Source organism: Microcaecilia unicolor, chromosome 2 (assembly GCF_901765095.1).
Source record: "Microcaecilia unicolor chromosome 2, aMicUni1.1, whole genome shotgun sequence".
Classification (NCBI taxonomy): domain Eukaryota; kingdom Metazoa; phylum Chordata; class Amphibia; order Gymnophiona; family Siphonopidae; genus Microcaecilia; species Microcaecilia unicolor.
In genome coordinates, this window is record NC_044032.1 from 535,868,299 (window position 1) to 535,880,298 (window position 12,000).

The following is a 12,000-nucleotide window of genomic DNA, read 5'->3' on the forward strand; positions in this document are numbered from 1 at the left end:
TAAAAGTTATTTTGAGTTTTGAAGTTAAACAAGGAGTCCTGGAGTTCCATCAAAAGCAAAGCATGAAAACGATTACGCCATTGCCAATAAGAGGGACCCTGATCCAAGGTCCAGTTCACTAAGATACATTTCATGCCCACCAAGGAAGCCTTATGGGCGAGTGCACTCAGGTGAATCGTGCCTCCCTCTATCGGGGAAAGACAACCCAGCAAAATACATTTAGGTGACATTCGGACCTGGTGTCCCCCTAATCTACCTATAAACCTCGTAATCCTGACCCAGAACGCTTTAATAGCCCCGCATTTCCAAAAGGCGTGGAAAAAATCATTTTGCAACATTCCACATCTCTTGCATGCTGCTGATTCTAAATATCCCATGTGATACAGTCGAGATTGTGAGGTGTAAGCACGGTAGGTAACTCTGGTCTGACACTCCCGAAGCTCTATACTTCGTGTCCATTTCAAGACTCCCCTCAGCCCTTGCAAAAGATCTTGAGACGAAACTGGTGCTTGTATGTCTCCCTCCCATCTGGTTGCCACCAATCCCAGGTCTCTTTGTGGTCTTGTCATGGTCAGTCTCTTATATAACAGGGAGATGGAGACAGGGTCTCCCGACGGCATCTCCAGCAGGGCATCCATTTTGGCGGTCAAATCAACACCTAATGCCCTACGTGTAAGAGATGTCACATAGTGTCGTACCTGTTCATATACGAAACAAGTACTCCAGTCTAATGAATTTAATCCAAGACCTTCCATGGACTTCATCTCGCCACCTGGTCCCAACACATGGTGCAAAAACAGTATCCCCCCCTCGCCCCAGGACCTCACCACTTGATTATCCATGCCCGGACGAAATGCTTCATTGCCCTGCAAGGGAAGTAAGTTACTACATCTGCAGTCGAAGGACCAGATCTTCGCCAGATCTTTCCACACTCTTCTTAAGGGCTCTATCAAGACACTAAACCGTGTGTGTGTAGGCAGATCTTTCCGCAGTGCATGCAGTATGTAGAAAATATGTAGGGGACCACATAGTTCTACTTCCATAGCCAAGGGAGAGAACCTCTCCGTCTGTTGGTACCAATCCCCCAAATGACGCAATAAACAAGCCATGTTATAAAATTTAATGTCCGGGACTCCAAATCCCCCCTCCCCGCTTTTCCCTTTTAGGAATTCAAACTTAATCTGGGGTCTTTTCCTAGCCCAAAAGAATTTGGAAAGCATGCTTTGAAGCGTTCTTAAATCCCGTTGTTTGAGGTAAAGTGGGATCGTCTGCATACAATAAAGCCACTTGGGAAACAGCACCATATTAAACAGAGCAATCCGCCCCATCAAAGACAACAGCAATCCGTCCCATCTCCCCAGAGTTTCCCTGGTATTCGTCAGCAGTTGCGCTATGTTTGCCTCAGCCAATTGTCTAGGGTCCTTAGTGAGTAATATACCTAAATATTTGAACGCCACATCTACTCTTCTAAAGTGTAACCTCTCCCACTGGTGATCCTTCATAAATAGAGACATTACCTCTGTTTTATCTAGGTTAAGACGAAACCCAGAGAAGTCTCCAAACTCGGCAAATATTTCCATAAGAGCTGGCAAGGACACCTGTGGGTTTTCTATCACCACCAATAAGTCGTTAAAGGATTCCTCTCCTATCTGTACCCCCCTGACCTCTTCCATTCCCTTAATATCCCTAATCAGGGGGTCTAACACCATTACAAAAAGAAGGGGTGAGAGAGGACAGCCTTGTCTGGTTCCCCGAAATATCCCAAATGGCTCTGACACCTGATCATTAGTTAGAACTTCAGCAGTATTACTTTTGTATAGGGCTTTTATTGCTGCATGAAAAAACCCCATCACCCCATATATCCTCAAAATGGCGAACATAAAGTCCCAGTTGACATGATCAAAAGCCTTTTCGGCATCAAAGCTTATTATTAAAGCTGGGGTTGAATATCGGTGCAATGTCTCTAGAGCCCCCAAGATTTGTCTCATATTTCGTATCACTGTTCTTCCCCGTACAAATCCCACCTGCGATTCTTCAATTATGCTGGGGAGAATTCTACCTAATCTATTTGCTAGGATCTTGGCAAATAATTTGGTCTCAAACGGCAGCAGGGAGATAGGTCTGTACGAGCCAGTTTGCAGGGGGTCTCTACCTGTTTTTAACAGCACCACTATTTGTGCCTTCCGCAAGGACTCAGGCAAAATTCCTTGCTGTACGTAGCGGTTAAACACTACCGTTAAACAAGGCACTATATCTTGGCTAAGAAGTTTATAAAATTCAGCGGGAAGTCCATCCCCTCCCAGTGATTTATGCAATGGGTTGCCACGTATACCCCAGCCTACCTCATCCTCCGAAATGTCTGCATTAAGACTATTTTGCTGCTGATCAGTAATTTTGGGCAGCTGCTGGCCTTCTAAATATCCTTCCGCCTGTAAGCCCTGTTCTTCTGGAGCTGAGTACAATTGTTCGTAAAATTGCCTAAAGACTTCATTCACCCCTGCAGAAGTATGGTGAAGTCCTCCTCCTGCGTCTTTTATTTGGGATATAAAACGCGAGCCCCCCACCTGTTTCACTAGGCGGCCTAACAGCTTTCCCTGTTTATTGGCATATTTGTATAATTGGAAACGAAAGAATTGAGTTGATTTTTGTGCCTTGGCATGTATTAATTGGTTCAGGGAAGCTTGAGCCTCTAACAGTTGTGTCTTGTGTAAGCTGGAAGGCATGACCCCAAACCTCTGCCTAGCCTGTCTTACTGTTCTTTCCATATGAAGGATCCCTGCGTCCCTGGACCTTTTCTTATGTACATGATATGATATAATGGCGCCTCTCATTACCGCCTTGGCCGCCTCCCAAAACAGCACTGGGTCGTTCAAATATGTGGCTTCATTAAACTCAGTGTATTCCTTCCATTGGGCCTGTATGTAGGGGAGAAATTGTCTGTCATAGTAAAGTTCCCTGGGGAAGCGCCATCTAGATCTCCGCCCCCCATCCCCCCCAGGGGACAGGGACACCCACACCATAGCATGATCCGACACCTGGGTCGCTCCTATCTCCGCCTGAAGCAATGAGCTAACTTTACTAGCTGATACCAAGATATAGTCAATACGCGATAGTGTGCCATGCGCCCTAGAAAGGTGAGTGTAATCCCTCTCCCCCGGGTGAAACAAACGCCATGTGTCCACCAAGTCCAACGAGGAACAGAGTCGTGGGATCCCTCTTGAAAAGTCTATGGGCCCCACCCTCGAGGTACCTGTACTATCACTTAAAGGATCAACCACCGAATTGAAATCCCCACACATAATAATAGGCATTTGATCAAAAGAGTGCACCCGTCTCATCAGCTCTCGATAAAATCGCTTATCATATTGATTCGGTGCATATACATTTACCAGTAATACATTCTGATTATGCACCTGAACTTCTGCCATAACAAATCTACCCTTGGGGTCCACGACAACCTTTTTCTTTACTAAGGTGAGCCCTTTACGGAACAAAATAATAACTCCTGCCTTCCTGTTAGGGGAGGGGCTGTCCACATAGTCTCCCACCCACCACCTGCATAATTTTTTGTGTTCCCTGGCCGTTAGGTGCGTTTCCTGTAGCATAGCTATATGGGCCTGTTTTCTATTTAAGGTCTGTAATATCTTACTGCGTTTTACCGGTGATGTCACTCCTCCAACATTCCAAGAAACCACTTTAACCATGGTCATTTAACATTACTCCAATTAGACCGATATCACTTATATCAAGGGAAAGGCGTCCCAGCCTCCGCCTCCCCCCATTTTTCTCCTCATCTTCCCATGTGCTCCTATTCCGACTTCTCTTTTCTAGGTCTAAAACACTCTGGTAGGTCCTCTTCCCTCCCCCCTCCCCCCCTCCCCCCCCTCCTCCCTCTCCCTTTCTCCCCAACTCCCCCTTTCCCCAACGATCCTCCCCTGCCTTCCCTTCCCCTATCCCGACCCCATCCCTCATCCCTGAGTTCCCCAGAGAACTCGTCACGTGAAGGTGCTTGATCTCCCTTGTATGATCTTTTAACCCCCTTCCGGGGACCCATAGGCAGGATCTAAACAAGGCCTTCCAGGAGACCTTCCACATCCATTTGCCCTCCCTCCATATTAATACATAGTAGAAATACCCTGCTGTATGTACCCATTTTAAAGAACACTTTCATACAATTAACAGCTCTAACCCAAAGCCCCAAAAATGGTAGCCATTTTTCTTGCATATCTGTTGTAATCATTTACACACAATGTATGTCAAACCTCATTGACTTGAGTTCTGTCCATTTAGTACCCTTCAATCTGTTGTCGCCGGTGTTAAGTTTCGAATAAAATCTTTAGCTGTTGGTACATCTGCAAAATACTTCTCGGTACCTCCATGTTGCACCCTCAGTTTCGCCGGGTAAATTAGAGCAAATCTAATCTTTTTTTCATGAAGTGCCGCACAAATCGGCGCGAATTCTTTCCTTGCCGCTGCCACCCTCGCCGAATAATCTTGGAAGCACAAGACACGTTGGCCATCCTGTTTAAGCTCTGCTCCTGTACGCAGGGCTTGTAAGATAGCTTGTTTGTGCCCATAATTAAGAAGCTTCATGATCACCGCCCGTGGTCGATTCTGGCCTTGACTTTTCGGTCCCAATCTGTGTGCGCGTTCAATTCGCAAAGGTCCTGACTGATTATTCAATTTCAACACCGTTGGGATCCAGGACTCCAGGAAGCTGCCCAACTCCGATTCTTTAATCTGTTCTGAGAGCCCAATCAATCGCAGGTTATTGCGTCTAGACCTGTTCTCCAAGTCGTCAATCTTATTTTCCAGGTCTGTTATTTTTTTTTGTAAGGCTTCAGTAGGTTGGGCGGTATTCACCATGCGGTCTTCAATGTCACTGACCCTTTGCTGAACGTGATCTAAATCCAGGTGAAATCCGTCTAGGCGTCCATGAGCCGAGTCTGCTCTATCGAAAATCGCCTGTAGCTTTTTATCTAGGGCCGCTTCCACAGCCGCCGTTACTTCTGCTGTAATCTCGGCCGTCCACACTGAGCAGACGCTCGTGTTCGGCGATTGCGGAGCAGGCGCCATCTTGGGCTCCGCTACTTTGTTTTTGTCCTTTTTTTGGATTTTTGCCGCCATCTCTCGATTGTAGTGCGATTCCCCTGAACAACTCTCTTCACTCCGACCAGCACTCCAATCCAGGTACTCTCGAAGATTTTAGGGTCCCGGGGAAGTCAGATAATTAACAAAAATAAGGGGAGAACGCAGGAGCTCCGCTCAGACGCGACTTCCCTCCTGCATAGCACCACGTGACCTCAAGGTTATTGTTGTTAATATGGAAAAAAAAAAGGACGTCCCCGACGATAACTTGGACGACTTTACCTTTTCCTGTTTTTCTTACGTCCAAGGCACAAAAAGGTGCCCGAACTGACCAGATGACCACCGGAGAGAATCGGGGATGACCTCCCCTTACTCCCCCAGTGGTCACTAACCCCCTCCCACCCTCAAAAACCATCTTTAAAAATATTTTGTGCCAGCCTCAAATGTCATACTCAGGTCCATCACAGCAGTATGCAGGTCCCTGGAGCAGTTTTAGTGGGTGCAGTGCACTTCAGGCAGGCGGACCCAGGCCCATCTCCCCCCTACCTGTTACATTTGTAGTGGTAAATGTGAGCCCTCCAAAATTCACCACAAACCCACTGTACCCACATCTAGGTGCCCCCCTTCACCTGTAAGTGCTATTGTAGTGGTGTACAGTTGTGGGTAGTGGGTTTTGGGGGGGGGGGAAGTTGGGGGGCTCAGCACCCAAGGTAAGGGAGCTATGTACCTGGGAGCAATTTATGAAGTCCACTGCAGTGCCCCCTAGGGTTACCGGCTGGTGTCCTGGCATGTGAGGGGGACCAGTGCACTACGAATGCTGGCTCCTCCCAAGACCAAAGGGCTTGCATTTGGTCGTTTCTGAGATGGGCGTCCTTGGTTATCGACGAAAATCAGAAACGACTAAGTCTAGGGACGACCATCTCTAAGGATGATCTAAATTTCAAGATTTGGGCGTTCCCGACCGTATTATCGAAACGAAAGATGGCATCTTGTTTCGATAATAAGGGTTTCCCCGCCCCTCCATTGGGGCGTTTTGCGAGGACGTCCTCAGCAAAACTTGGGCGTCCCTTTCGATTATGCCCCTCAATGTCTTAGACTGGACTGGGTTTTGGCAACAAGATAAGATTAGGTGAAGTGTTTATACAGCTTCACCCATTACTGAGTTTAGCTCCCATTTTTTCCCTTTTCTTTTTTTGAACCAGAAGTTGTCTCTTGCTTCTTTGGGTTTCTAGCTCAACTGGAACTAGAGTTGCGATCCAATGCTATCAACCCTCATTTGCAGCTACCTGGCAACTCTTCCACTGTTTGATATTTTTAATTTTATTTTTTGATTTTGCTCACATCTTTTTCAGTAGTAGCTCAAGGTGAGTTGCATTCAGGTACACTGGGTATCTACTACCCACTTACTTTAGTCTAAGACACACTGTAGGAACAGTCCTTAGTTGGGAGTCACTAACCCGAGGATTTTTCTCGAACACTAAAAATTAAATTTGGCCACTGGATGTCACCTTTGCATGATGACATCACACCCCAACAGTTCTGCGAGGCCGTGAATGAGGTCTCCATTTCTCAGAACTTGTGAATGAGCAAATGTTGCACATATGAAAGGGATTTTAAAAATTATATTAAAAGATTGGTTTTACGATATGTGACCACCACTGTGAAAAAATGACTAAAGTTAGCAGAAACAAAAAATGAGCAACAGTTCAAACCCCATCTTTTTATGTGAAATTTGTTTTTTAAGTTAGAAAGGTTCAAACATGTAACTTTTGTAGTCTGCTTATGGACCCATGACCAAAAAAAATAAAATAAAATAAAAATCGGCCACTCTCACCATTTAGGTGAACCCCCCAGAGATGGTCACAGATAGTTAGAGCCTGGCATTTAATGTGCTTCAGAAACCCATGTGGGTTGATACTGGAAGCAGTTCACTATCTGTGATTTTTTTTCCTTCATTAACTGAATTATTCTTTCATCATCAAAAGGTGGCTCCCTCCAGCAGTGGCGTAGCTAGGGTAGTTGACACCCGGGGCCGGTCACTTTTAACACCCCCCCCCCCCCCCAAAATCCAGTACTAGGCATACCGAGAATACAAAACACTCAGGACCTATAGCGCAATTCTACCATACCATAAGCAGTCATTTCTACAAGTCACACAAGCATCTTAAACGCTACAGTGAGCACTAGAACATCAATTCACCTATTGTAAAACGAAAACAGACAGATTAGTACAGATCGTCGATCCTGCACAGTCAATGCCAACCGAAAGCCATGTCTTTTTCACAAACACAGATACACCCTAATCCACTATAGAATAAGTAATCATAAACTTTCTATTTAGACAAAAATTAAACTGAACCCCCAAGATGCCAGACTCTGCATACAATGCAACACCACAGAAACAGAAAATGTCCCCTAGTACTGTGCAAAATATAAAGACAGCAGATGTAAATTTGAAAAAACTAACAAATACCAATCACCACTTTACAAATTAACAAATAGAAATAAAAAAAATACAGAAAATAAAATAATACCATTTTATTAGACTAATACATTTGGCTTCCAGAGGCCAAAATCTCCTTCCTCAGGTCAATACAGTATAGTACTGTTACAGTATCCTATCCTGACCTGAGGAAGGGGGTTTTCTTCTCTGAAAGTTAAGTCGAAATGTATTAAAATTAGTCCAATAAAAAGATTACCTTATTTACATGTTCTATTTATAAACATTTAACACAGCTACAATACTATATCCTAAAGCAAAAAAATAAAAATATATATTTTATTTACAGTTTGTTGTCTCTGGTTTCTGCTTTCCTCATCTTCTTTTCACTGTCTTCCTTCCATCCAGCATCTGTCTTCGCTCTCTGCCATCCAGTGTTTGCCCTCTCTAATGTCCCTTCCATCCACTGTCTGCCCTCTCTCTCTCTGCCCCTTCCATCCACTGTCTGCCCTCTATTTCTGCCCCTTCCATCCACCATCTGCCCCAGTCTGCCATCTCCCTCCCATCCACATCTGCCCTCTATCTCTGCTCCTTCCATCCACCATTTGCCCCAGTCTGCCCTCTTTCTCCCTCCCCCTTCCACCCACCATCTGCCCTTTCTCTCTGCCCCTTCAATCCGTCTGCCCTCCCTCACGCTCCCCCCCTTCCATCCAGGGTCTGTCCCCTCTCTCCACCTGCACCTAGTTCCAGTTCCAGCCCACATCTCCCACCTGCCACCCTTTTCAGCCCCACTATCCCACCAGTCCCCAGCCCTTATCTCCCATCAGTCCTGGGCTTCAGCCCCCAGCCACTTCTCTCTGTCCCCTTTTCAGCCCCTAGTTTCAACCCCAGCCCTTTTCTCTCACCAGTCCCGAGCTTCAGCCCCAGCCAGTTCTCCCTGTCCCCTTTAAAGCCCCCAGTCCCCATAGTTTCAGCCCCTGCCCCTTTTCAGCCCCCAGTTCCAGTTTCAGACCCCTTCTTCCATGAGCACTTCCCTCCCCAGTCCCCTTATCCCCTCTGAGCACCCCCACCCCTCCCCAATCCACATTCTCCCCTCTGAGCACCCCCACCCTCCCCAATCCCCTTCTCATAAGTACATAAGTACATAAGTAGTGCCATACTGGGAAAGACCAAAGGTCCATCTAGCCCAGCATCCTGTCACCGACAGTGGCCAATCCAGGTCAAGGGCACCTGGCACGCTCCCCAAACGTAAAAACATTCCAGACAAGTTGTACCTAAAAATGAGGAATTTTTCCAGTCCATTTAATAGCGGTCTATGGACTTGTCCTTTAGGAATCTATCTAACCCCTTTTTAAACTCCGTCAAGCTAACCGCCCGTACCACGTTCTCCGGCAATGAATTCCAGAGTCTAATTACACGTTGGGTGAAGAAAAATTTTCTCCGATTCGTTTTAAATTTACCACACTGTAGCTTCAACTCATGCCCTCTAGTCCTAGTATTTTTGGATAGCGTGAACAGTCGCTTCACATCCACCCGATCCATTCCACTCATTATTTTATACACTTCTATCATATCTCCCCTCAGCCGTCTCTTCTCCAAGCTGAAAAGCCCTAGCCTTCTCAGCCTCTCTTCATAGGAAAGTCGTCCCATCCCCACTATCATTTTCGTCGCCCTTCGCTGTACCTTTTCCAATTCTACTATATCTTTTTTGAGATACGGAGACCAGTACTGAACACAATACTCCAGGTGCGGTCGCACCATGGAGCGATACAACGGCATTATAACATCCGCACACCTGGACTCCATACCCTTCTTAATAACACCCAACATTCTATTCGCTTTCCTAGCCGCAGCAGCACACTGAGCAGAAGGTTTCAGCGTATCATCGACGACGACACCCAGATCCCTTTCTTGATCCGTAACTCCTAACGCGGAACCTTGCAAGACGTAGCTATAATTCGGGTTCCTCTTACCCACATGCATCACTTTGCACTTGTCAACATTGAACTTCATCTGCCACTTGCACGCCCATTCTCCCAGTCTCGCAAGGTCCTCCTGTAATCGTTCACATTCCTCCTGCGACTTGACGACCCTGGATAATTTTGTGTCATCGGCGAATTTAATTACCTCACTAGTTATTCCCATCTCTAGGTCATTTATAAATACATTAAAAAGCAACGGACCCAGCACAGACCCCTGCGGGACCCCACTAACTACCCTCCTCCACTGAGAATACTGGCCACGCAATCCTACTCTCTGCTTCCTATCTTTCAACCAGTTCTTAATCCATAATAATACCCTACCTCCGATTCCATGACTCTGCAATTTCTTCAGGAGTCTTTCGTGCGGCACTTTGTCAAACGCCTTCTGAAAATCCAGATATACAATATCAACCGGCTCCCCATTGTCCACATGTTTGCTTACCCCCTCAAAAAAATGCATTAGATTGGTGAGGCAAGACTTCCCTTCACTAAATCCGTGCTGACTTTGTCTCATCAGTCCATGTTTTTGTATATGCTCTGCCTCTGAGCATCCCTCCTCTGAGCTCCCCCACCCTCCCCAATCCTCCCTCTGAGCACCCCCACCCTCCCCAATCCCCTTCTCCCCTCTGAGTACCCTTCTGAGCTCCCCCACCCTCCCCAATCCCCTCTGAGCACCCCCACCCTCCCCAATCCCCATTCTCTCCTCTGAGCACCCCTCCTCTGAACTCCCCCTCCCCTCTCCAATCCCCTTCTCCCCTCTGAGCTCCCCCCCGACCTAGTCCCATCCTCCCTCCATTGAGAGCCACAGAGCCCTCGTCTCCTGCCACCGCCTGCCTTTTTCTTTTTAAATCCGTGCAGCCATGCAGGCAGCGCTTTGCGTCTGCCCTGTGTGTGCTGTGAAAGAAGTAAATCACCAACGCTGGCGTCGGGCCTTCCCTCGATGTCCCGCCCTCGAGGAAATAGGAAGTTACCTCACAAGAGGGTGGGACATCGAGGGAAGGCCCGACGCCAGCGCTGGCAATTTACTTCTTTCACAGCACACGCAGGGCAGACGCGAAGCGCTGCCTGCGTGGCTGCACGGATTTAAAAAAAAAAAAAAGAAAAAGGCAGGCGGTGGCAGGAGAAGAGACGCGACGGAGCACCCCCCACCCGCGGACACCCGGGGCGGACCGCCCCCACCGCCCCGCCCTTGCTACGCCACTGCCCTCCAGAGTACAGATGAAGTGAGCTGGCATGACAGTGTGAAGAAGGTTCCACCACTGTGGGCTGTGTTGTACCCGCTGTACAGATACATGGAGGACTACTTTCAGTCCTTTCGGCTTGGCACAATTCAGGAGTGCTAAAAAATTACTGCAAAAAAAAAAAAAAGAAAAGAAATCTAACCTGTGAAAGCAGTGTTTCTGGATGACTTCAAAGTAATCCTTATTGATAGTTTTATAGGGATCATGAAGGAGTGAACTGCTGTTGATTAAAGTGTCATCCCAAGCCTGAGGCCACGGCTTAAGATTCTCCTCAATAGCTTGAGCAATTCCTTTGTCATGAGGAGGGATTATCTGAGCTCCATTTTCCCAATAAACCTGAACAGGAGCAAAACACAGACATGACATGAGCTGTCCTTTAAAGGGGTAATTCAAATACAGTATTTTCTGTGTATAAAGCAGGTTTTACACAGGGAGATAAAGGTTCTTATGAAACTGCACTGCCAAATGCATGCAAATAAGCAGATGCAGCAACAATACAAAAGTGTGTACTCAGGGCCGCCAAGAGATGAGCCGGGCCTGGGGCAGAATCGCCACAGCCTCCCCTCCACTTGGGCCACTCCCACCCCCCTACCTTCCTGTGTCTACTCCTCCCTCAGTCTGCCACTCTCCTGCTCCTGTGCCGGGACCAGGTTATTCTGTTAATGCAATCACCCGGGTCCCGAAACACAGGAGCAGGAGAGAGACAGACCTTGACACTGGGTCCCCCTTGGAGGCTGGCCCAGGGAATCTTGCCCTCCCCTATCGGCGGCCCTGTGTGTACCTGTATGAGCATGGTCCATAGGGTTCCCAGGGCATAGCTTCGGCAGAGTTATGATGTACAGAATATGTAAGTATGCACAAAATTTGATTGTTACCATCAATTGCTAGTTAATGGCTCATTTGCTAATTAAGGTATGCACGCATCACAGATCTGCGCTAAACGTTGGTGCCAAAATCACATTGCCATATATAGAATCCAGGAGTTTGTGTCTGTTTTATAAGAGTTACAAGCTATTTTCCATTTACCTGCTTGAAAAGTGTTTAGACTTTGGAATATTTTTGTGCTCTCAATTGAAAGAAATTACTGAAAAAAATAGAAGTAATACAAAATAAAAAGGTCACAGATTAAAACGGATAGATTTAAAATTGTAAGGAAACTTGTGAATTTGATGTATGGGTTTTCCTGACTTATTTATGATAATCCCTATTCTCATTTTACCTATATTAGACTTGTTGATTTCCCACTGGT

General features: G+C 46.7%; 1 protein-coding gene across 1 annotated transcript in view; it reads right to left on the minus strand.

The window, feature by feature from the left end:
* LOC115461467 (phosphoglucomutase-2-like) overlaps positions 1-12,000 on the minus strand; it is a 125,184-nt gene that overhangs the window by 57,641 nt on the left and 55,543 nt on the right. The window contains 1 exon segment of the mRNA XM_030191286.1: positions 10,894-11,087. Coding sequence (XP_030047146.1) covers positions 10,894-11,087 — 194 coding nt within the window.